At 35.3% G+C, this 26,279-nt stretch overlaps 3 protein-coding genes across 4 annotated transcripts; 1 reads left to right on the top strand and 2 right to left on the bottom strand.

Moving 5' to 3' along the window:
• The first annotated feature begins 39 nt into the window (after window positions 1-39).
• Window positions 40-4,079, top strand: LOC129255563 (uncharacterized). Its single transcript, XM_064097164.1, has 3 exons — window positions 40-124; window positions 1,247-1,529; window positions 1,956-4,079. Exons 2-3 carry the CDS (start codon window positions 1,247-1,249, stop codon window positions 2,417-2,419), a joined length of 747 nt encoding a protein of 248 aa, XP_063953234.1. The 5' UTR covers window positions 40-124; the 3' UTR covers window positions 2,420-4,079.
• A 5,282-nt stretch (window positions 4,080-9,361) lies between these two features.
• Window positions 9,362-13,394, bottom strand: LOC129255565 (uncharacterized). Its single transcript, XM_064097888.1, has 3 exons — window positions 13,313-13,394; window positions 12,443-12,725; window positions 9,362-12,111 (listed from the first exon to the last, which is right to left on the bottom strand). Exons 2-3 carry the CDS (start codon window positions 12,723-12,725, stop codon window positions 11,345-11,347), a joined length of 1,050 nt encoding a protein of 349 aa, XP_063953958.1. The 5' UTR covers window positions 13,313-13,394; the 3' UTR covers window positions 9,362-11,344.
• A 2,640-nt stretch (window positions 13,395-16,034) lies between these two features.
• On the bottom strand, window positions 16,035-24,522 carry LOC129255567 (uncharacterized). 2 transcript variants are annotated; one of them, XM_064097162.1, is made up of 3 exons: window positions 24,202-24,522; window positions 23,020-23,299; window positions 16,035-18,606 (listed from the first exon to the last, which is right to left on the bottom strand). In XM_064097162.1, exons 1-3 carry the CDS (start codon window positions 24,208-24,210, stop codon window positions 17,684-17,686), a joined length of 1,212 nt encoding a protein of 403 aa, XP_063953232.1. In that variant the 5' UTR covers window positions 24,211-24,522; the 3' UTR covers window positions 16,035-17,683. The 2 variants fall into 2 exon arrangements, with proteins under 2 accessions (XP_063953232.1, XP_063953233.1); XM_064097163.1 differs by lacking the exon at window positions 24,202-24,522 and adding an exon at window positions 23,628-23,708 and having other exon boundaries at window positions 16,041-18,606.
• Window positions 24,523-26,279: the final 1,757 nt, after the last annotated feature.

The following is a 26,279-nucleotide window of genomic DNA, read 5'->3' as shown; positions in this document are numbered from 1 at the left end:
AATCCCCAATACCGATTTGAGAGACACAGACATACAACACGCACGGTGCGACAAATCATTCCGAGACTAACGAAAAGGGGTAGGTGTTGCATTTCAAACGATAAGACAGAGGCGCGGCTTCGTCGTAAGTAATAACTTTAATAATTATCGTATAACATTATGTCTTATTATTGCTTTCAAATTACATATAATGTTTGTCCATTGTTCTTATGTTCGCTGGTTTCTATAGGCCAATAGTAATTCTCATATTATCATAATTATTCAGGGCAACATCAAAATATGTCCGGGAAACAAGCCGCTTATTTACCAAGTAAAAGTCGAAAGGATTTTGTTATATTAATCAAGTCATTTTTATCGCCTTCGTATAGTTGGATGGCGTGAAATTGGTTAGCTTAAAACTTTGATCAAAAACAAAGTTGTGCGAGTATAAAGATGTATAGGCCTATGTATTTGGAGTAAAGCAATGACATGAATGAGGAGTTGCTTCATCGGGAATATGAAACAAAGAAACTTGAGACGCATCTGACAATATGCACATATATAACCCACTGTACAGATCAGTGATATAACCCCACTTGCAGAAAGAATCGACGAAATTTGAAATAAAAAGTTACTACAGCGGAAAGAAGGAAAAAGGAATTCAAGCAAGAGATGGGAGATGACGGGGTGAGAGAAAAGGAAAGATGACAAAGAGAATAAGAAAGAAAAGAACACATAGTGACTACAACAACGTGTATAATTCCGGGAATGGGTATGAAAAGGACCAGGGAAAAATCGAAAAGAAAGTTAAAAATAGTGATGCAAGAAAGATATAGAATGAATGACAAAAAAATTAAAGACAAAGAAAGAAACAAAACTGAAAAATAAAATCGCTCTGTTCATTTTTTTTCCTTTCTCATAAATTTTATCCTCTTTTTCTTTCTTATTTTTCATTTCCTTACTCACTTCCCCTTTTATTTGCTTAACTTTCCCAATTTTCTTCCTATCTTGCGTTTAGAGATGTAAATTAGTAGGCCTATGAGGATACACAATTTTCATAAGAAATTTAAAAAAGTGAGGGATATTTGTTATATGATTTGCATTTGATATTTCGAATCAAAATCAAGCTGTTTGATTTTTCTTGAATTAATATATGGCTACAAAATTTTGATTTCATGAGAGGTCCAGTGTTATTGTTTCTACAATATTATTAAAATTCACATTTTCATTTTTAATGTTAATCTTGACATTCTTTATCTATTCGCAGATGGAGAGTCAATCATTGAACCCGGGACCAGTTACGATAGGCATCTGTACATCAGCGTTGAAGTCCAACATCGAGGCTTTTATAAATAAAGTCAAAAGTCTCCCCAATGTAGCAGTTAAATTTATTCAGCTACCATATAATGATTTAGACAGTTTTCGGCTTTCAAGTGAAGGACTGGATGGTGTGATAGTATGTCATTCTATCAACAATCGTCAATTTGCAATCACAGACGTCATGGATGCACTCTATGACAAGTTCTTGCCTCATGTCAAACAAGTTTTCGGTATGAAAACTTAACAGAATCTTTTCACATCAGTATAGGCCTAAAATAACTCATCAACTTTACTTCATTTCATGGTCCATTCACAATAGACATGATAGATCCTACTACTGTTATAGGCCGATATGAGATGAAACTATAGGATTCATTCTATTTGGTATAGAAATAATATAATGGGCATCAAGTTTTCTTATCTTGCCTGTAATATAGAGAACATTTAGGAATAAAATATGTCATCACATGGCTAGAAAAGTTTTGAGGTGTAACCCCATATGATTTGAAAATGACTGTTCGTTGTTGTATCTCTGTTAATTTTTTAGTGTTCTCATTTTAAATTTATTTTCAGAGTTGTTTTTAATTGCACTATCACAAAGAGTTTACAAAAAAAATGTCATGATCTGTAAGTTTGTTACCTCTTATCTGTTTCAGGAAAGGATAACGTTTGTGTTATTGTACACGACTTTTCTTGGCCCATGGGATCGGGACGGGATGGCCATACCAAGGTCAAAGGAACATACATGAATACCTTCCGATACAAACAATTCACGACATTTGAGTGCGCCAAACTGGCCACCATCTGCGGTAGACAAGACAAAGTGATAGAAATGGATGAAGAAGATTTTAAGAAGACTGAAGACTTCGTGTATCAGTGTGGAAAGCGAAAGCCATATATCAGTATCCCAAATATGGACTTGACACCGATGGGTGGAAAACGTGCATGGCGTTCCAATTGGGGGCGATTTATAAAGGTTTCTGCATGCCTGAGTGTCATTGGTGGAATTGGTTACTTCTGTCGGTCTTACTTCTTGAAAACCATAGTCCTACATAATGAACGTATGTTAATGGTCAATTTCACGGTAACTTCTTCTACTGCATGGCAGGTTAAAATTTAACACACATTTCATAGTGTGTATCTCACATCCTACAAAATAATGATGGTAGTTTGCATTTCATAGAGTTAATAAAGCGATATTAACTTTCATGCAACCACATTGATTTTGTTACGCTTCAGCGAGCAAAAAATGTGTTGGTAACTGACATTACGCAAAAAAGAAACAGCAACTTTAGGGTGTTTAGTAAAATTGAAATATCTCATGTTCCTGAGTGGATAGAGCGATTATTTGAATATGTAAATATACGTTCGTTACTGGATTAAGATATGTCAAAATATTAAATAATTTGTTACTGTCTTTTGGGGGCTATGATAATTTTTCCACGACCATGCTGGTAACTGACATTACGTAACTAACATTACTCACAAATTTACCATAGAGATAACCGTGGAAGTAAAATGTGTGGAATCATTGCATAAATCTTCTGTCCAAGGCTTCACCTGAAAGTGTGTTTGATTTGGCAGTAAAGCTGAGTTCCTGGGACATTTAAATTAAAAAAGCCCGGTTTTTCTAAATTCTTTTTCTTTACTTTGAACATCTTATTATGTAGGTAACTGAAACTAAATGTACATGTATGGCAGTAAGTCCAAACTTCGCGCGTGTCCATACTTCGCGGACGGTCATTATCTAAAAAACTAGCCAATATCCTTAAAATCTGACATCATCAACGTGAAAAGCGACCTAAAATTACCCTTTGGTGTAAGTTTCTTTAGGATGAGTTCAGTATTCATGAAAATATTGGCAAAAGATCGGCAAATTTGTCACCGTTAGCGCCCGTTTTGAAGAAATCTGATATTCTCAACAAGCATCACGATATCACCATTTTGCAAGCAGAAATCATCAAAAATATGAGTTAAATGTGGTACTAACCGATTCTATAGCATTTTGCCATCAATCTGATATAAATATTTAACTTTTTGAGCTTGAGTTTTGTTTAAATGTCCACAAAAACTTTGGTCCGCGAAGTTAGGTCACACTTTTTCTGAACGGTTTTCCAGCACAGCGCGCATTCGCCGATCGGAATAGAATTTTGAGATCGCGATACCGGCAAATCCCCTTGACCTAATTTACATTTTCGTTCATGATTTTATAGTTTACGATCTTGCCGTCAATGTGGTAACTATTTCTTGAATTGGTTTTGTGTAAATTATGAATATTTTGTGAAAAAATTTAAGCCTGATGAATATTTTTGAAATGTGCGCGAAGTTTGGACACCCCATCATACTACATTTAAGGCTTAAAATATCATAATAATTTACGTCAAATAATCAGAAGAAGAAATGCTTACATACTCGGGGGGGGGGGGGGGCATAGCAGCTACATGCATATATTCCGATAGTTATTTGATATTGCATGGTAGTTACACATAGATTTCTCTGATCATGCGCCCAATTTTTATATTCGTCAGTTTTATGTTGATTTTTTTTTACCTTTTCCTTCTTCAACTCCCAATAAATGACAGAAATTAATTAAGGCCTGTATCCTCTCCTACCCCTCTCCCGAATTTCATGTAACTACAGTTTCATTGACTTTCTAATCAGGTTAGTGCAAGCAATGCTTGTTCATATCTGTCAGATTTCAATTTTCTTCATATTTCATTTAATCAATATCTTTGCTTATTTCTTTTTTTAAGCTGTCAATAAAAATAAACTCCAATTTCAAAAATGAAACTGTGAACTATATGTGTATCAGATCCATGCAACATTGATCAGAGCTGTCCAAATTTAAATTTTCATCTTTATTTGTACACCAAAAACAAAATCGTATCACACAACTGAAACTATTAACAGGTATACAGGGGGAAATTATAAGAGGGTTGGGGCGATTTAGCCCCGAAGTGCTCAAATGAACCCTAGAAATTAACTTAAGGGGCCCTGAAAACCATCCTTCATTGCACCGTTTAAAACTTATCCAATGTTGCAGATTTAAGCAGTAAATTGAGAAAAGTAGCCCCCGAAAGTAAATTTTTTTTTTACCTGATACAAACAATTATGTACTTGGCATGTACATTATATTATGTAAACTAATTTCATAATATTGTTTTTTGGCCCAATAGGAATACAACTTACTTCATAATTTCATATAACACAATTTACAATAACTGTAGCACAGTATTCCATGTGACCTACATACTTTTTAAAAGTCAATAGCAAGCTCCTACTGGTGGGATTTAACTAAGTGAAAGACTATTAACAAGTAAATATTTTTTTTTTCGCAACGAAATTGACCACATTTGCATTTCCCTATTAATTGATAACCATCGTTTTATCATGGTAACTGACATTACACCTCGGTAACTGACGTTACATTTCCGCTTGGAAACTGACGTTACACATATTTAATGGTACCCTGTGAAGTGATTGTAACTTGCCTATCTTAAATTTTGGTGTAGAAGGAAGGGGTGTTACCTAAGGAGGAATTCTATCAGGTTTCATGTAATATAAGCTCTTTTCTGGCGAATGAGAACAAAAAAGTTCATGTTTTTGGTAACTAACATTACATACAATATCATAATTATACTTCATCAATATTTTTTTATTAGATAAATTAATTACTGGTGATTCTTTCTATGGGACTTTATAATGAAAATGCCTCATGCTAAGTCTTATATCAATTAGAGGATGATGGGCACAAGACCCGGGGCACAAGAACAAGGATTCTCAAGGCTGAATTTAATTATAAAAACAAATAATGAAAATAACATAAACCTGTAGGATGTAAGATGAATGTTGGCGTATGTAAGTGTGTGCGCGCGGGCGGGTGGGAGGGTGGTGTATTCATGTGTGTTTGAAGGTTTATTAAGACTCAACGATCCAACATGGATCTGTTTATAATAAAATTATTCAAGGTTAGTTTTGTATCAGATAATCTATACTTATTTTGTAAACAGGATGCTGAAACATACACACACTTGTTTCTTACATGTCAATTATTTCAACCACTCTGGAAATGAAGTGATCAGATACTTGAAGTTATCTGGTTTTGGAAAGAGTATTTCAAATCAACTTAATGCCGTTAATAATGAAACACTCTTCTTTACAATTTTATCCATTTATAGGGGACTTTAAATCACATTAATTGACACAACAATGTAATGAATATTTCAATTATAAATTTAGCTCAAAATTTGAAATGTATCATCTCCCAATATATACTCTTAAAGATTATTCAAAATCTTTCCTTTTCATAATATGCATCATTATGCCATTTCCACGTTTTTTGGAAGATTATATTGTGGCCTGTGATGGCCTATGGTCCTTTCCTATGACACCCTTTTTCCCGAAAGTCATTATCAATTTTATTTCATTCTCATCTTACCTTTAACTGTATATTTAATCCCTATTTGCTCATTTTATGTATCTCTTTTCTTTTAAAGTTAATGTTATAGAAAATTTACCCTTATCATCATTTGTAATATATGAATATTATTTTAAACGACTGAAACAACTTTTTCAAGGCTCGTTTACTACGCTCACTCGCCGTATTTTCTCCCATTATTACACCCCCTTGAAGGAATTTTGATTATCATGTCTTCCAATTATTGAAAACCTGCTCGGTCGCTTCGCTCGCTCGCATTGGATATTAATCCTTTATTCAGCAGTTTACGTCACAACAAATCTATTACAATATAACCACCGGAAGAAATCCTATCGTGATAGTCCTTTAAGTGAAAACCCGCCCCCCCCCCCTCCCCCACTCAGTGTTATTTAGGGTACGCCTATATGCTCGTTCCCTCCCTTTGAAAGCACCCCCCTATCTCATGTCTGCCAAAATTTCTGAACCCCCTTTCGCGGGCTTTTCCTGCCTTGCATGGAGACCCCCCTAAATCTGGAACACTGCTCAATGTCTGAGACAGACAACCCCCTCCCCACACACACACACACACCCTTCACCCTCAGGTAAGCTGTCATTACAATAGAGGTTCCCTGATGTCACGATGGAGCACAAGCTTTCAAAACTAGCAGGACAATTTCAGGAATTTGATCAATTTTTCTGTGATATTCAAGATATTTTATAACCCCCTTTTTAAATTTCTCAGGAGTCCAAAGAGATAGAGAGAACCCCCCCCCCCCCTTTAAAGAAATCTCCGGGTGAAAAGTCAAATACACCCCTTTTTTTACAATTCGCGGGCCGGACTTGTCCCGCGAAAAACTACCCCTTTATCGGACATTTTGGGAACACGCATGCGGTCCCTCCGACTCCGGAGTGGGGGCAGAGGCGTCGATCCTGGGGGGGGGGGGGCAGGAGGGCGAACATATATTGGGTGGGCAAACATATCGTTTTGCCTCCCCCCCCCCCAATAATTCCTCATGTGCAAAATTAAAATAAGATTGTAATGTTACACATAAATCAGCAAGCGAGATTGAAATACATATCTCGTTCTTTATTAAAAATCGTGCTCAAAATATCTGCTTTTCAGATTGGAATATAAAAATTTTCAGCTCGCGCTTCGCGCTCGCATCATTTCTGTAGCAAAACCCCATACTTTTCATGATTAAATAGGTGAACAGAATGTCCCGTTTTCAGTTCTAAACCTCAAAAGAACTCCCGCTTCGATTTGCAATAATCTTTTGTTGGGTATATAGCTTGTTCTTTATCAAAAACGTCCATTAAACTGTCAATTTTTTTCAGATCGAAATATCAAAATGTTCAGCTTGCGTTTCGCGCTCGTATCTATTGTTATTTTAGACACCCATCTTAATCGTACCAAAAATGCTTAGAATAACAAGCTTGCAGGTCAGAATATTAAACAATTCAGCTCGCTCTCGGCACTCGCATTATCTGTGTAGTGAGATCCTCCTCATGATTTACTACAAACAATCCTAAACAGGTACCTTTTTCCTGTTTTCAGTTCAGTATACCAAAAAATTTCAGTTCGCACTTCGCGCTCGCATTAATTTGTTGGTGAGATATGTGTCTCTTTCTCACGAGTCATACATATGTATATATACATACATATATATGACTCGTGAGAAAGAGACACATATCTCACCTCTTTCTCACGAGTCATATATATGTATATATACATACATATATATGACTCGTGAGAAAGAGACACATATCTCACCAACAAATTATATATATCTATATGTATATAATATACATGTATATATATAAATGTGTGAAGTTATACATGTACAACAGCTTTGGCAACTCTTTTATTTAAATATTGTAAAGAAATGAATGAAGAGAACAATGGTAGGCGTAGCTTAAATCAAGGTTTCCCAGAGCTATCTACCCTTTGGAAAAATTGGTGATGCCGAAAAAATGTCTCTGCCGGGAATCGAACCCGGGCCCCCAGCTTTGAACGCCGGTGCCTTAACCACTAGACCACAGAGACGGGTTAGTGGCAAGGGTGACCCCGATCCGACTGACCGTCAGATAGACAAATTTTCGACACTATACCAATTATAATTTCCTTTGTCGGGTGAAGGTGGGTTTTGAACAATGACAAGCCGCCATGCCTCAGCTGGATCAAAGGTATTGCTTTGATACAGTACACGTATGGGAGAAAGTATACAAAATGTACAACAGCTTTGGCAACTCTTTTATTTAAATATTGTAAAGAAATTGATGAAGAGAACAATGGTAGGCGTAGCTTAAAGCAATACCTTTGATACCTCTGTATAATAGCCCGTAATGCGATAATTACACACCACTTGAAAGAGGTTTCTGGACACCATTCTTTCTTCTACCTACTGAAAATTTGCTGGCTCGCATTTGAATATTAATTGTAGTCGGTAGTTTTTATCACAACAAATCCATTACAATATAACTATCGAAAAACACCTTATAAAAACACCTTTAACTGAAAGATATAGTACAAGGTCATATACCCCCGTATACATACAGCTTGGTGTGTCCCAAAAATTTTGAGTTTTCAGCTGAATATATTGCTATCCCCCCCCCCCCCCCCCCCACTTCTCAGACCGGATTTACGTCAGTGGGCTGGAAAATTTGACAAGCAAAAAAAAAAAAGCTATCCCCCAAATGTAAGGTCATTTCGACCAAAATAAATTTGACAAGCAAAAAAAAAAAAAAGGTTATCACCAAAAAGTAAGGTCATCTCGTCCAAAATACACGTTTTATTTGGATTTTGAATGATGTATTTGTATCATGAAAGACCAATAATATTATGGGGACATTTGATATTGTGTTCCCCTACTATTTTGGGTAGTGGGACGCGTCCCCCTGTCCCCCCCCCCCCCCGGGATTTCCGCCCATGTTTCGCACAGATCTAGACAATAGCCTCTACATTGGCCCTGGTAAAACCGGACTGCAGAGTATACCACTGATACGCGTCCCACTAAAACTATACGCATAATTATCTGTAACTGACGAATTTATTTCATTGTAAAAGTTTTAAAGTCTCCATTTCATTTAATATCACCTATATCATGTATATAAATCCTTGTTCACGCATATACAAATTTGAAGAAAAGATTACCAAAGACATCATTTGGCGGACGGTATCTTGTTTTTCCAAGGAAATCGCATATCTCGAAAAATTTATATATGCTATTTAATTTGATGCCTACAGAAAACAGCGAAGGGGTAACAGTTCACATCCTGTATAATAATTTCATTAATCATGGCCCTGAGAAGCGGGGTGCTGAAGCGCCTTGAAAATTAGGTTTATATGCTAAAATGTGGAAATTATACCCAAATCAACTTCATTTGGGAACGAACCGCCCCCTTTTTTGTTAAAAAATCATTTCCAGGCCCTTGCGTGTTTTCACGGATTACCTAACAGTAGGAATTGTAACATAAAGTCTGTGCGTGGAAGTTCGTCAACAAAACTTCATTCCGACAGATAGCCTGTTAAAAGCGATCCTCCTGCTATTTTGAACTACCCTTTTTTCAAAAGCGTGATTTAATTGTTTCTAGCAACATTCACATGCGATTTCATGACATTTACAAAAAATTCAAACAAAGCTCAAATCAATTCAAACAAACATTTATTATCCTCCAGTTTAACATATTCAACATCATATTAATGATCACATAAACTTCCGGATAAACTTCTAGAAAGCATAACGAGAACAAGAGAAAGTGATGTTTACAATATATATACAGTATTACGTAAGGTCTTATCTACTGAAAATAATAAAAATAAACAACCTTTTTGATTTGGTATGATATTTTGATCGGCGCATATATTATTTTTTGAATAAGAGTGACGTTAAAAACCAAACAACAACAACAACAATGAGCAGAACAAGGTTGATAGGATAATACACATGTTTTATAAAGTAATATTCAGGTTGTAACTAAGTGATATTTGAAACATCAAAATGAAGTAATATAATATGAGGTTCGATCCCAGCCAGCAGTTATTATGATAATTATGATCAATATGTTGTCGTGAGTTTATCACTTTTTTATATGTAGATTTATGGGGCTGTGCATGGGTATCATCGTCTTTCTAAAAGATGAAAATAGATATTGTTTACGTTTAACCGATAAACAGATTACCAAATGACTTCTTAGTCATACATTATACATTGTGACCAGTGACCGGTTGATTGGGACCGGACTAATAAAGCGCCAAATCCACTCTGTAGAGTGATCAAGGCGCATAAATAATTAAGAAATAAATATAGGAATGCTATGAAGGACTCAAAAGAGATACAATTTTTGCTTTCTTTAGGAAGTCTACTCCACAGTAATTTTCCCCAAGGTTTTTGAAACGTATGGAACCACAAGGGAACTGGATGTCGAAGAACAAAGAGACCTACCGTATGGGTACTAGTATTCAACCCGGCATAATTCAAAGATTTTGACATATTCCCCAAAATATTTAGAAATAGGGAATTTATCTTAATTTCATACCTTTGTTATTTCCAGGGTAATCTGTTGTCGGTATTTTCTTTGTCAATCTGTCGACTAGCTATGCGCGGAGGATCGAATTATGCGGCGATGGCCTTTTGCACTGAATGGCACTAGTATTCAACCTAGTGAGGATTGATAGTAAATCTCAAAAGGGTTTAGATTGCTAAATTAGATCTAGATCTATGTAAGTCTCTGGCTTTGATTAATTCCCTGTTTGGTCTCATCTCAAATGGTCTAGTCCATAGTCGGATGGGACAAGGGCAGATTGAGAGACAGGGCCATCTTTCATCGCTAGGTTGAATGCTAGTGCCGACGGGTTGAATACTAGTACCAAAATCCGTCGCCGTATAATTCGATCACCCGCGCACACAGTCAACTGGTTGAAGAAAAAAATAAAGAATAACCAGCATTTGCTCTTGGAAATAAGACGGGTCTGAAATTCAGGTAAATTCTATATTTCAATATATTTGAGGAAACTCTCCAAACGGGTTGAATACTAGTGCCCTTACGGTACATAATATTTCCGTAGTTCGTCTAGAAATGTATTGGTCTGCCTTATCCATGAAGGCAATGAAAAGCGAGCAACAATTTGAATCTTAAAAATGATCCTATTCTCTATAGGCATTTTAGGCAGCCAATGCAGGGAATTCCAAATTTGAGTAATATGATATGTGAGCGTTTATTTGACAGTGCGACGACACGAGCTGTAGCATTTTGAAGCTATCTGGGGTACATTGAACAGAAGTATAATTCTACAAGTAGCCACCTCATTCCAAGTGAAGCTTATAAGAAATACAGAGATTGATTCGGGTAAATCATTGGATGTAGTATATTTTGATGAAAAAATTTATATTTGCAAAACAATTAAAACACATAATAAAAAAAGGTTTGGGATAATCATTTGAAAAAAAAATGTTTGGGATAACTATTTGAAAATTGGAGCTTGGAGGCGCCAAATTGGATGAATATTCCGTGTATGATGTCAGTGATGGAATATTGGGATATTTAGCTCTATAATTCACGCTCTGATGATATCACTTTTCTCTCTCATCAACGCCCCATGAATCTGGTTAAGATATATATACACTGCTTTCATTTCCAAAATATTGACAAACAGAGCAGCAGCAGCCTACGCATATTACCAAGGTTGAATGAACAGAAATTGAAAGTAAAGTTAAAAGGTATCCAGAGTACAGTCCAGCACAGACCTTTGTAGGTTGCAGATCTTTCTAGGGTTTTGTTAATAACATCTTTCTTGAATGACTTTAACAGTGAATGGACTGAATCATTGGGGTATATCCGCTGAAAAATACAATCTACAAACATACACATGATAATGACAGGACTGCACAACAGCAGAAGTATATATTCGATGATTCGTATACATGGTATAGTGATTCTAGTTTGGGCTTCTCGGGATATCAGAACTGTGGGAAGGTCGTCATCATGGACGGGAATGAAAACAATTTCAGCGGCCTGGTAAATGTGCATTAAAATACGATGGAGGCAAGGGAGATATCTCTCTATTACCTTCATGATCATACTTAGAGGTGTTGACAAGACATGGACAAAAAACTTAATGAGGGCCAGAGATGTTGACAAGACATGGACAATCCAGCTCCGCGTAACATGACATTGTAGAACGAAGTTTTGAAGATGTTTCCAATCTGTTTCATCCACCTCCACATGTTTATCCAGACTACCACAGATGATGGCCAGTTTAGAACACTTAAAGGTTGTAGACTGATTTCTCTTGAAGCTGACCATATAAGTTTCCTTGACCTTTGTGTGATTTGCGGATCCAGTTGGTCCCATGGGCCATCGAAAGTCATGTGCAATAACACAGACGTTTTCCTTTCCTGCATATTACAAATATACAGAATCGTTAATTAAAACCTAAATGACTTATCCAACCTTCCTTTCAATTAGACACTTAAAAACACCTTTGCTTCATTTCTTAACCGGAAAAAAACTTTTGATTTCATCTTCAATAATGTACATGAAAATGAATAATACGCCTATATTACATCAATAACGGAGTTTCCGTTCTACAGTTTGTTCTATGTTTGTTTTTATTGGTTTAATTATATTTTACTCGACGTACATTTTTAACTTTATACACGCAAACAAACGCGCACACAAAAAGTGTTCTTATATTAACGACAAACAAAAATTATTGATTTAACTTACCAATTTTATTTTGAACATGAGGCAAGAACTTGTCATAGAGTGCATCCATGACGTCTGTGATTGCAAAACGACGATTGTTGATAGAATGACAGACTATCACACCATCCAGTCCTTCACTTGAAAGCCGAAAACTGTCTAAATCATTGTATGGTAGCTGAATAAATTTAACTGCTACATTGGGGAGACTTTTGACTTTCTCTATAAAAGCCTCGATGTTGGACTTTAACGCTGATGTACAGATGCCTATCGTAATCTGTCTCGGCTTTGATGATTGACTCTCCATCTATCAATAGATAATGATAGCAAATAATAAGGATCTATTCTAGGTTATATTCAGAACGCATTCCAAGAATAGCTCATATGGATAGGTAAATTTTGATTGGAATATCATCGTTCTTCCATTTACATTAAAAAGTTAAGATCCATCATCATCTTCAAGTCTAATTAGAAAAAATTATTTGATGATAAAAATCTATTATACACAACATATACACAACGTAGCATAAATTATTTTAAAAATGCAAATGATGATTCAACCCATTTAAAAGTATGCCCATGTTTTTCTGACCTTATAATTCTAAGTAATTATCAACTTTAAATATAGATTCACTTTGTATATCCTGTAATTTTGGTACATAGATTTTACAAAATAGTTATTATTATTATGTGCATTTATGATTCATCAGATGGCGGATATTATTGGCGAATTCTCTGCCATGCCTCCATGCACGATGATCACATTTTCTTCATTTCGCGCCGAAATCTCTAATATGAAATCAAAAGATCAAATAGAGCCTACTTCTGAAAATTAATTGAAATATATATGCCACTTAGCAACTCGCAATGGTAGCCTAGATTATAGACACTCACCTCGTATTTTGTCCCACCGGGTTATTCTAATTGTGTTCAAAGCGTGTCACGCTCGACAACACGTATACGTGCATTATGACCAGCCGAACGCTTTGAAACGTCGAGGTCATTCAGCGCGATGGGGAATCCCCGTTGGCATAGTCTTGGTTCAGTCTAAGAAAAAGGCGAAACATCTAACATCTGACTTCAGTGGCTTCCCTAAAAATGTTGTTGCTGTTGTTCTAAAGTATTCGTTTATTGATTATTCCCATAACATCAACATCTACAATACATCAAGTTTTCAGTAAAATCACAGAACAAAAACATATTAACATGTACATAAGATTCATAAATCACTTCAACTATATTTTAGTCTATTCCTACGTTCTCTTCACTGAAAGAAAAGTTAAGAAATATAATACAGAAAGAAAAAAAAAGAAGAAAAAAGAGGGATAATACGAAAATCAAATTAATCCTTTATCTTGCCCCCCCCCCCCGCACTGATCAAGAGGTGGCCAAGCATGGAAATACAATTACTTTAATCCGTAAAAGGCCATTTTACCAAATAGGCATTTTTTTATTAAAAGCAAAGGTTGTTTGGGACCCCCCCCCCGAAAAAAAGGAAATAATACTGTTATACTACGTTCATTGACCCTAAGTGACATTTGACCTTGGTCATGTGACCTACGACTTGTGGAAGATGATCAGTGATACTTGATCACCCCTATGTGCACATTTCATGAAGTATGTCCATAAACTTCCATAGTTATGATGGTAATTAAACAATTACCCCTAAAATGGCAAAAGTTCATTGACCTTAAATGACCTTGTATTTTGGTCATGTGGCCTGAAACTCGCACAGGATGTTCAAATATACTTGATTACTCTTATGTCTAAGTTTTATGAAGTAGATAAATGAACTTTTAAAGTTATGATGGCAATTCAACAATTACCCCCTAAAATGACCAAAGTTCATTTATCATAAATGACCTTCGACCATGGTCATGTGACCTAAAAATCGCACGGAATGTTAAGTGATACTTGATTACTCTATGTCCATGTTTTATGAACTAGATCTATAAACTTTCTAAGTTCTGATCACATTTCAAAAACTTAAACTTAGGTTAAGATTTCGATGTTGATTCCCCTAACATGGTCTAAGTTCATTGAGCCTAAATGAGATTTGACCTTGATCATGTGACCTGAAACTCAAACAGAATGTTCAGTAACACTTGATTACGCTTATGTTTAAGTTTCATGAACTAGGTCTATATACATTACTTATTAAGTTATGATGTCATTTCTTAGGTTAAGATTTCAATGTAGACGCCGCCGCCGCAGCCGTCGGAAAAGCGGCGCCTTTTGTCTCGCTGTGCTATACAGGCGAGATAAAAATGACAACCTAATTCTGTGATAAATGTTGACATATTACTCATATAATAGCATCATTTGTAACGCTTTTTTTTTTCGTTTCTTTCGTTTTTCCCTTCTTTCTCTAATTTCTTTCCGTGGGGCCTTTTGTGGGCTGCGGGGGCATACTTTTTGTTTTATATATGAAATTCAAATAAGAATATTCTTCTTAGTCGAAATTTCGTGGAAAGTTTCATGGCAAATTTAGTTTCAACCTGATGGTAATACGGCCATGTAGGGCGCGGTTGTACAGTTACAAGGATATTGGCAAGGTATTAAGATATGGAATCAACGGTGGCGCAATTTTTCTTAATTAGAACATGGACCTATGAAGAGATGGACATTCATCACTTAGATAATGAATTCACTAACAGGTGACTGTAATTGTTATCTGAATAACATTCTCTTCATACTAGTGTTCTTTGGTCCTATATGATCGTCACCGTGAGAAGGGACTGAAGCAGTTCGTGATTGGACATTTATATTTCACAAATATTATATGCGCAGTTAATAACAAATCAATGAAATAATGGAAAATCGATGTGCAGTTTTTGTTTACCGTTTACCTTTGGTAATCTTAGTTCCATGTGTTTTATTTGTGGAAATGTCTGCATATTTTAATATAGAGGCAATATTGTGATTGATTGTTTACCATTTAAATTCAATTTTCCCAATTTTCTCCATAATATTCCACATAATTATACGTGGCACATAACATGTATAGATCGCGTATCTCTCAATGTTATTGAGGTCCTTATGTGGCAAAAAGAAGCTGCTAAAAACTGCTTATCTAATAAAAGAGAGCCAATGGAGTAAATTAGAAAGTCAAAAAGGGGCCTAAGCTTTCGATCCTAGCAGAAAGATCCTAGCAGAATCCAATTCTGCTAGGATCGAAAGCTTAGGCCCCTTTTTGACTTTCTAATTAGGTCCTTATGTGTGAGCGGTAGTTAGCGGATCGAATAATATCATATTTTATATAATATAAATCGTCTGCTCCTCAAGTTTGCTGCTCCATATATGAAGCATGTTGACTGAAAGGCACATGCTGAAACAGGGTATCAGCCTACAAAAATCAAGACCGGGAAACTTTAACAGTCATGGTAATTGCTATATTGTTACAACACCTGTATATGTTCTCATTAAGATGCGCATAACCAGGTGACGGTGACTATCATTGGATCAAAGAAATGCTCGCGTTAGTCGTCCATCTTTTCATAGGTCCATGATTATAATTAATCATGGGGATACACGAGAGTAACACATCTCGATGATCTCGGACCCTTTTTTCTTCTTTTTTTTTATATTTCTTTTTCTTATTGATTTCTCTTTTTTTAATCAAAGAGGCTGTCACTCCACTCCCAATACAAAATAGGGAGAGTGCACATTAAAGTCACATGTCACATAGTTTGGTTAAAACCTTTGCCTGACTCATTGATAATAGAGGTATATTGATTGACAATAATTAACATGTACTAATAATATTAATACTCTACTACGTATAATAATCACAATATCACAATTTTAGATCAAATCAACCTCATGTTTCATTTAATGTCACAAGTAAAGAGAAACAATTTACATTTTGCATTTTGAATGTCTGAGTAAGATGGAAAAAGTAGTTACACTGCAAATCCGGGCAGTTGTAAAAACAAAAAAAAAAACATACGTTTAAATTCTAATGTACAGTTTCACAAAAACGTATTGTAATGAAACATGCTTCTATGACAAGTTAAGATCAACTAATCAATTGAGTGATTTCAGCAGCTTTAAAATGTTATTGCAAACATGTTATCATAACACACAGTCGAGATTTATGAAACGGGCCCTGGTATATGCAACAACATTAATGAGCATTGCATGATCATAATCCTGCTTCCTGCGACACCTTACGATCACAAATTAATATTCATTTAAACCAGTGTGTTAACCTTTTTTCACTTTGTCACCAAGACAGTCGATTTCTCATTTTGGGGTGATCACGAATCTTTCAAAATTATTATCTTTGGGTTAGACAAAGTGAACTCTAGTAAGAGCACAGTCCAAGCTTGGTAGACCATGCAGCATTCACCTTGATATTGACGCAGCTGAGTAAGGCTTTCCTCAAGTTTTCATTTGTTGATTTCACATGTATTATTTAATTGATTGTTATCTAATAAATTGAAATCAAAACTCCCTTCATGATATAAAAACAGTTTTCTTTGAACACAATTAAACATACACTCAACTCATTCCTGCTTAAATGTTACAAAAGTTTGCTGTGGAAACGATATTTCAATTTCGTATTATGCCAAATCTGACAGACGGCTGAATTAATTTCAGAATCAAATCAAATTTATAAAACTATATAGCTAATTTTCCTAATCTGACCGAGCTCGTCCAATCACGAATTTGAGAATGTTCATGCGAGAAGCGTTATTTCATTATTGATATCTGATAAAGGAATCAGTGCACCAATTAAAAGAGAAGTATGGTGCAGGAGTACAAACTTGGAAAATGAAGGAAAAACCTAAAGTGTATTACTCTTGATGAAAGTGAACATTACCAATAAATAGGACTTTTTATTCCTAACTTGACCCTGATAGAAAAAAAAGTAATTAAAAAGAATGCAAATTCTGTGTCCCTCCGTGTGCATTTCCCATTATCAAACTTAGAATGTAGTGTAAAATACTGCCGCTACAGGAACATGATAAGGGCTTGTAAAGAAAAAAAAGTGAAGCGATATCTGTAAGATTTTGAGCTTTCTAAATTATGTAAACTTTATAAAACTTGAATTGGTTCATCATTGTGTGGCCCATACGAGGGACATTATTAGCTGGTACAAGCCGTAAAATTTCAATTTTGTGACGTCACATGCCAGTAACCCCACCCCCATAATGTCATGTGACATAAATTATGTTCATGTTTCATATCTCATATTTGTGATCTTTTGTAAGAATATTCCCATGATCTTTATCCATAAACACGACAGCAATTTCATAGTCCTTAACCGTTATTGAACTTATTGAAGACAAGCTGATTGAACAGATCAAAAACATGACGCCAAAATAAGAATGGTAATTTTCGCCAAGGTGCCACAGACCAATTATTACGGTTCTCACCATCTGACACCGTCCTGTTGCTTCCTTGTGTTGGGTTTCGATCTACCGCCATGGAGCACAGTTTGACAGTCACAGGTATCATGACGTATGCACCTGCTGTTACCAAACAATATTTTGAAAAGCCCCAGAAACATCTCATGACCCAGGTAGTGACAAACTTAGATGAATAGAAAACCAGTCGAAGTGGCATGAGAGAAATCCAAGGTACTAGACCGAAGATACCCAAGGAGGACCTGGGCATCTCAATGGTCTTCACGAGAACATCACGCTTGAATAAAGCCCAGAGAGACTGGCTGGCATCATTAGAAATTGCCCATGCAGGAATCAAATTAACAATGCTGAACATGATCTTGAAAGGACAACGAACAAGCCTTAGAACAAAACCTGCTGTTCCTCTAGATGGAGCACTGCTCTCTAAAGGAGGAGAAGCTCCTTCAGCAGGGAGAAACTGGTATATTGTATATGCAAACATTCCACCCCCTATGGTATAGAACAAGACATCTGTCAACTTAACATAATTATTGGGGTCAGGATTAGGCGGTGGAATATTGTGGGACATGTGATGATATGGTGGATGGGTCCAACATTGATAGATGAATTCTTGAAACTGTTCCAAATCCTCTTGATCCATGTCCATCTGAGTGTCCAGCTTACCACTGATGATGGCCAGTTTGGAACACTCGAAGGTTGTGAATTGTTTGCTCCGAAAGCGATCCATGTAGGTTCCTTTGATCATAGCATGATCATCGGCTCTTGGTCCCATTGGCCATGGAAAGTCATGTGCAATAACACAGACGTTGTCTTTTCCTGGAATTCAGTATATATAACAATGAGAAGTAAAATTAGAATTTTGTACCTCTTACTCTCATGGCAATTCTTACTCAAACATGAGATTTAACGTAACAATAACGGCACCGTTGAAAAGAGCAAAACTTATTAATGTTTAAAAGGCGCCAGAAAGGGTCCCGATCTATCAAGGATTCGTCGACGTATTTTTCGAACTGGCTGATTTTCAGCACCATTCGCTGTCATGACAACGCCACTTAGGGTAGCCATTTTTCACAAAATCACGGCATTTAGCTTTGCTTATTTGGTTATGCAGATTATGCCATTTAGGGTTGCATTTTAACATAATGTTCGTTTACAGGATTTAGATTTCAATGTTTGCGCAACTATACACAACAAAAAAGTAAGTCCCCCCTTAAACAAACATCAATAATTTCCGAACCAATGCGAGTTTACATGAGCGTGTAGGTAATTTTATAAGGTACCCTCTGAGTAAATGTTATGGACGTATTTTACGTCATGCTTCAGTGAGCACCATCAGAAGGCAAAAATGTCACTTTTCAAAAGTCACAAGCCAAATATCATGACTTTGATTCCATTTTATTGGAACTAATTCCACATTCTCATCATGAAAAATAGTCAGAAGGCTTGTAAAAGGTACATTCTAAAAGACGATACAATTTTTTTTGGCTAAATTTCACGGTTGAATAAACACAAGTCCAAATTTGCTATAATTTGATTTTTTTAATACATTTCTATCAATAAAAAATGATAGATATTTTCATACATGCTAAATCTCTGAAGATTTCATGGATAAGACGATTTTTTAAATGATTCTCAAAACAGTTTTACTTTTCATATGTTCAATGTTTTCTTAAATCCAACACACAAGTTTCACTTGTACATGGGCTCACATTATAACAGAACATTGGCAGACACGAATTACAATCCATTTTGGAAAGAAGTTTTACTTGCTTACTCAGACTTGCTTGAATTGTTAACTGATGACATAGCCTGTCAGCCTCTCTGGAATAATCATCGAATAAAAATAAATAACAAACCAGTCTATTTCAGGTCTTGGGATTTACGAGGAAAACATTTTGTTAATGACATTCTTAGAACAGATGGTACCTTCTTTCCATACTTTGAATTCCAACGTGCTTATGGTATACAAACCAATTTTCTACAGTATTACGGTCTTTGTGACGCAATTAGGTCTGGTTTTCCCACAGATTCGCATATAATTACTAAATCTATTGAACCAATCATTCCTGAAGCTCTGCACCTTGTGAAAACACGTGTAGGTTGCTCAAATATATATCGCTCTTTTCTTAACTTTAAAGTTGAAGAATGTAAGGCTCTTGTCAGCTGGAAAGATCTGTTAGGTTTTCGAGATGACCTTTGGGTTGCTTTCTGTTTGATTCCTTTTCAGGCAACAATGGATATAAACTTAAGATGGTTTCAAATTAAAATTTTAAACAAAATATTGTATATGAAAGATTCTCTGTTGAAATTTGGTACAATAACAAATATGAAATGTACTTTTTGTATTGATAATGATGAAACAATTATGCATATATTTTGCCTTTGTACTCACTCTAATGTAATATGGTCGAGAATAGAATCATGGATATTTCAAAATACTCGAGAGGTGATCGTATTAACGAATGAAAACAAATTGTTTGGATTTTGTGGTACAAATAATAATGCTCTTAACTGTGTCATGATGATCGTAAGAAAAGAGATATACTTAGCCAAATTGAAAAAAGAGTTACCTTTATTTACCTCAATTATGTCGGCTTTAAAATTTTATTATGAAATGGAAAAATATATTTATGAAACAAATATCAGAGCAAATAAGTTCAGAAATAAATGGTTTCATTTCAGAAACTTTTTCGAACAAGCTGGCAATCTGTCACATTAACATAATTATTACCAGTGTTTATTTCTTAGTAATATGTATCAGACCCCTTTTTCTTGCCAAATTTGCTTTGGCTGTGACAACTTGATTGTACAATAAGTCAGTTTGACTACATGTATATGTATTATTATTATGAATTATGTATATACCATGTTTATTTAATGTTTGTCGGAAAATTGTAAATGTTTATACCATGTAACTATACCTTTTTGAAAATAAAGAACCCTGTGGAAGGGGGAAAAAATTGAAAAAAATAAAATAAAATAAAAATGATAGAATATGATGACAGTTATTTTTGGGAAGAGTATCTTCGACAATATTCATTGTTTCACGGTTCAATGAACATTTATTGAAAACAAAATATACGATTTTCAAATATCATAGGCAAGTATTGTTTCATTTTGGTAACTGAAAATGATTTTTTCTCAACTTTTTCGTTATGTTCATGACCAATTAACATGCTTTAATGATTCAAAGGCGTTTAATTAAACAGTCACACTTGAATGAACATGTGGAATGTGATTAGCTCTTTTTCACGTTATTGGCAAAAGTGCAATTTGCAACTATGGAAATCAGTCACAAACCTCCTTGCATGGTTCATTTGATTTGATTTTTATGAAAATCCCGATGTTAAATGCCTCAGTGAGCACACAATGTTCGAAAATTATGCAAATGAGAAGAAAGTTCAAGGCATTGGCCCCATTCTGTGCCGTATCGAATGGTTATTTTGGTGTGCGCGCCTTTTGGATAGTGTTACTCTGAAGCCCGGCTGAAGCCATGTGCGAAGTTTCATGAAATAACTGTTGGCAGAAGTAACAAAAACCGTCCATGAAACAAACCCTCATATTTGTTAAAATTTTGACTTCCTCTCTCATAGACTTGTGTACATTATGGGTGCATATGTTTAAGAATAAGTAACCCCTTATTCAATATGAGGGAACATATTTTCAAGGCTGTCTTTAGCAATGTCCTTTGGCAGTAATCTTTATCAACCTATGGGCAGAATTCTGTGCAAAAATGAAATCGATTTGTTTATTTATGGATGAGTGAGCACGCATCAAAGTGGGAAAATTGGTATTTTCAATGTCACAGCCTCATTTTAAAGGGTAATAAAGTGAATATTGGGGGGGGGGGCAATTTCGGTTTCAAATGTGAATTTAATTGCTATTGTTTTTATCATCCATCATTTCTATCACCACACACTTTCCGAACTTTGAACCTTTTCATGGTTGAGCGAGCACATTCGAAAACTTAGGAATGAATACTTTTTTTACTGCATTAAAGTATTCTTTTCCTAACAATCTCTCATGATCAGTTTAATTCATGGACAAGTCAGTGGTGGATCCAGAATTTTAAAATGGGAGAGGGGCGTATAATTGGGGGAGCCACCAACATTTTCAAATTTTAACATGATCTAACAAGTTGTAGAGGATACTACCATAAACCCCTATGATGATACGTCACAATACAGGGGCCGCGGAACAGTTTTCAAAGTGGGGGGGGGGGGCTGACCATGCAAAAACTCACAATCGTGTGGTCATTTTTACATTTTTGTACATGCTTTTGGAAAAAAGTGGGGGGCTGAGCCCCCCCCCCCCCCGCTTCCGCGGCCCCTGCAATATTGTGCTCACTCAACCATGAACATACGATATCAAAATTGTGTGTGGAGTGTCTAAATGATGGATAGTACAACAGCATTAACACCATAAATTTCACCTAAAAACAATATTTGCCCAAATTTGTATTTGCACAATTTGAAAAACGACTCTTTTGACTTTCAAAAATTGTCATTTTTAATTCAATCTTTAATTACTCATGCATGACTCAATTGATCAATCTCATTTTTCCCCAGGAGTTGCTTAATGAGTGCATAAAACCACCTACGAAATATCATATCTCAAATTAATTCCGTTCAAAAGTTACAGCAAATTGATTTAGGGGGACTTACTTTTTTTGTTGTGTATAATTATATAGGGGTTGCTTTTCTCCCGACATTTAGGGTAGCATATTTATATATTACGCCATATAGTTTGCATTTCTGAACTTGTTGGACACGTGTGGTTATCAGGCCATATACACTAAGCCTTAAACATCATATAAACCTCCCTATATCATTTAGATTCATGTTGGAAACATGATGTTTCCAGGTCGTCCATCCACCTGTCCCGTTCTCGCAATATAAACTAATGTCGTTGCTGGATCAACTTCAAACTTGGTCCAAGTATTATAGGAGTGAAGATGATCTGATTAGATTTTGTATATGGGGTCACAGTGGTCATATACGTAAATTCGTATGTGCACTCTAATATGTTTGATCTCGTTTTTATTTCTTAAATGTCCACCCCCCCCAAAAAAAAAACAACAAAAATAAATAAATAAATAAAATAAATTAATTAATTGATTAATAAACTAATTAATAAATAGATAAAAAATAAAAATAAAACAAAAATAAAATAAAAATAAATAAATAAATCCCATTCAGATAAGAAAAGTATGTTGACTTTTTCCCTTACCAAACACTTCTTTCACATGAGGCAAGAACTTGTCATAGAGTGCATCTCTTACATCTGTGATTGCAAAACGACGATTGTTGATAGAATGACAGATGATCACACCATCAAGTCCTTCACTTGAAAGCCGAAAGCTGTCTAGATCATTGTATGGTAGCTGAATAAATTTAACTGCTACATTTGGGAGACTTTTGACTTTGTTTAAAAGAGCCTCGATATTGGACTCCAACGCTGACGTACAGATGCCAACTGTCACATTCTCCCTCACACCTTGACTGATATTCTATTAAAAAATGAGAATAATGTATAGAATTAAACGATTCAGTTCCCAAACTTTGCATAGTTCGGGAAAAAATCAACAGATTTTTTGGAAATGGTACAGATTGACGGTGTAGATCTCATATGCTGCATGTCATCTTTGTTTCTCTTCTCTCTTTACGTAGACGTACTCATGATAATGTAGGTTACAACATTCCGACCCAAACTCATTGTTTTATTATTAACGGATAATCATTATTACGCCAAACCCTTCTGTGGCGTGTCCTCAATTTTCCCTTATATTCTCTTCTATTCTCTGCTTTCAATACTCATCTTCTTTCTTAATTCTGTACCTGCATTCGAACATGATGATCTTGATGAATGTCTGTTATAATGCATACATGCAATGTCTTGGTGCTTGGGGTGCGAGGGTGTAAGGGGGGGGGTGTAAAAGGTGTGTGTATTATATTATATCATGTAGTCCCTAAACCTACAATTTACCCCTTTTTGTGCGGGCTTGATCGTCAAAAACCTCACTTTGCTCTATTCGAAATACAGATAAAAATCTAGATATAGTACATCGTGATTATGCAGGCCTAGATATCATTTTATTATAGCATACGATTCCCTGGTTTCATTTTGAAAGGGGTTGATCAAGCCCAGCATACGCGACAACATGAAGGCTTATTATGTTAAGATAACAATGTGCATTATTGGTGGAGTATTATTTGTCGAGCACCTGCACTTTGATATAGCAAATTCTAGTGCATACAACATGTAGGCCAACATTCCAACAATGTGGTGTTCGGAGAGTCGAGTCAGTAAGCGTACATTCGCATACATGACTTGAGATAAACACTCGTGAACAGTAGTTATATTAAAACAATTTAAAAACAGAGCAAAGGAGAAAAGAAATCAAATCTTCACCTCGTCCATATCTTCCGACAATATTATTTCCTTCGAATCTGCCAACAGTCTGCACACAAACACAAACAAAACAACGCAGATAATAATAGTGCCTTGTCAGTCATTAATTTTGTGGCGCACTCAAAGATGGTCGATGTCGAGAGGGGGAATCCCGCCCTTTCAAATATGAAAGACAAATACAGACAACTAACATCATGTTTCATCATCGGAAGCGACGCCAAGATATTTTGAGGAGGAGGAGGGCAAGACGGCTTAAATTTTGTTTCTATATTGAATTACAGGGGAATATGTTACCTGACACCCCATGACCAAATGTAGCTATAGGATAAGTTTTCTGCAATTGACTGAATAATAATGTTGTCTTTAAAATGTTAGAAAATTACCATATTTTGAAAGAATGATTCTCCGTCTTCATACTGATAAACTTTGAAGTTGTAAATTATAATAATAGATGAGATATTAGATTTTATGCTCGGAAAATTTGTGAAAGTTTAATTTTTTGCGGGGATATATATAGGGACTTGCGTTCTATGGTAAACAGATCGGTTGCTTGATCGGCAACCTAGGATGGAGGGACATGTGTTTTATGGTATATTATCGCATTCAACTAAGTGCTGCAACTATCATTGGATAACATTTTTCATTAGCTCAATTCGCCTATCTATTAGCATATGTGAAATTTATATGTTGCCAATCTTAATTCAAGAAGTTTGAAAATACGTTAACTGATAATGTTAAGGGAATTTCCATGACAATTAATTTCTTACATTCTATGTATATTTGAAAGTTACGTATTTGCCTTAATGTATGTAATCAAAATGATTAGTTGATTAACCTATATACCATATAGCATCGCTTGTATAAAAAGCCATACAATGGTACAATAAATTATTCTTATTAACAAAGTAAATTTGCATATTATCTCATTAAGCCGAACCAGTATATATATATATATATATTGTTATGTATAAGTAGAATTGTAACTGCAATTACATTATTTTATTTAGTTATTTCCTCTTTAAGGATATTCATAGCATACAATGATTAAGAATATTCCAGAATGTCTCAGTAAAGCTTTGTTAGGCATGTCTATTTAATAAGCTGAGTAATCTTTGTTATTTATGGAATGTAGACAATAGACTAGTGGCAGTGAAAAGGCCAATAGGATTAGCTAGGTTGTTAACATTGTTAATTCCACTGATGTCATTCAAGAGTCTTTTAGAAGTGGACTATTCTAGAAAGAAGGATAATGTTCTTTTTAAAGACAATACTAGAAGCTTCCAGAATAGTAGAAATTCATCTATATAAGCTGGCAGTTTCTTCAGGGACATCATCATATCAGATCAGAACTCAGAGTTTCACACCAGACTTTATGTCCGAGCATAGTTTATTTCCAACTGGAATACAACATTTATCTTCTGTGGAATTGTTTGCACGCCATCAATGAACTGTTTGCAGTTACTTTGAGAGAGGAATTCTCAGTTCTCATCGAGATCATCAAGCTGTTTTAATGAATGCTTTTCAACCCATGGATTGCTGAAATTGACTGTTAATCATCATCAACATCGTCTTCACGGACATTCCAACTCGTTACAGTGACTCTTGTTATTCATCGTGCTTCAACGTCAATTTCATCATCGCCATCATTGTGAACTTTAATTTAAGGAAACTTCGCCAACCAACTTGGATTTCATCTGGATTAAATACAGGACTATCATAACTTTGGATTGCACACCTGACACTTCAAGAGATGTAAGATCATTATTATTTTTTATTTGTTTATAGTGTATAGTTGATTGTTTCCTGTAATTAAAAAAAGGAAATCAAATTAAAAACTAAATTTTCATTGTTATTTGTTGCTGTATCGTAACAATATATATATATATATATATATTACGACATTACGACATACCATTTGGCACTAGCGTATGAGGAGGGGGTTTGGGTGAGTTTCAAGACCAAAATAAAAGAGAAATGGAAAGGAAAAAGGTAACATATGATATTATTTTCTGAAAAAGTATGCCAAAATCTACCCCCCCCCCCAAAAAAAAAAAAGATTTCTGTCTTAAAAAGGGGGC

Source organism: Lytechinus pictus, chromosome 3, assembly GCF_037042905.1.
Source record: "Lytechinus pictus isolate F3 Inbred chromosome 3, Lp3.0, whole genome shotgun sequence".
NCBI lineage: Eukaryota > Metazoa > Echinodermata > Echinoidea > Temnopleuroida > Toxopneustidae > Lytechinus > Lytechinus pictus.
The sequence above is the reverse complement of the archived record's forward strand: the minus strand, read 5'-3'. Positions and strand labels throughout refer to the sequence as shown.

Bases quoted from the DNA above. Each gene is read 5' to 3' on its own strand.
- LOC129255563 (XM_064097164.1), top strand. From the start codon at position 1,247: ATGGAGAGTCAATCATTGAACCCGGGACCAGTTACGATAGGCATCTGT. The intron at 1,530-1,955 runs GTATGAAAACTT...TATCTGTTTCAG, and splicing joins TCATGTCAAACAAGTTTTCG to GAAAGGATAACGTTTGTGTT.
- LOC129255565 (XM_064097888.1), bottom strand. From the start codon at position 12,725: ATGGAGAGTCAATCATCAAAGCCGAGACAGATTACGATAGGCATCTGT. The intron at 12,112-12,442 runs GTAAGTTAAATC...TGTAATATGCAG, and splicing joins TCATGTTCAAAATAAAATTG to GAAAGGAAAACGTCTGTGTT.
- LOC129255567 (XM_064097162.1), bottom strand. The intron at 18,607-23,019 runs GTAAGGGAAAAA...ACTGAATTCCAG, and splicing joins TCATGTGAAAGAAGTGTTTG to GAAAAGACAACGTCTGTGTT.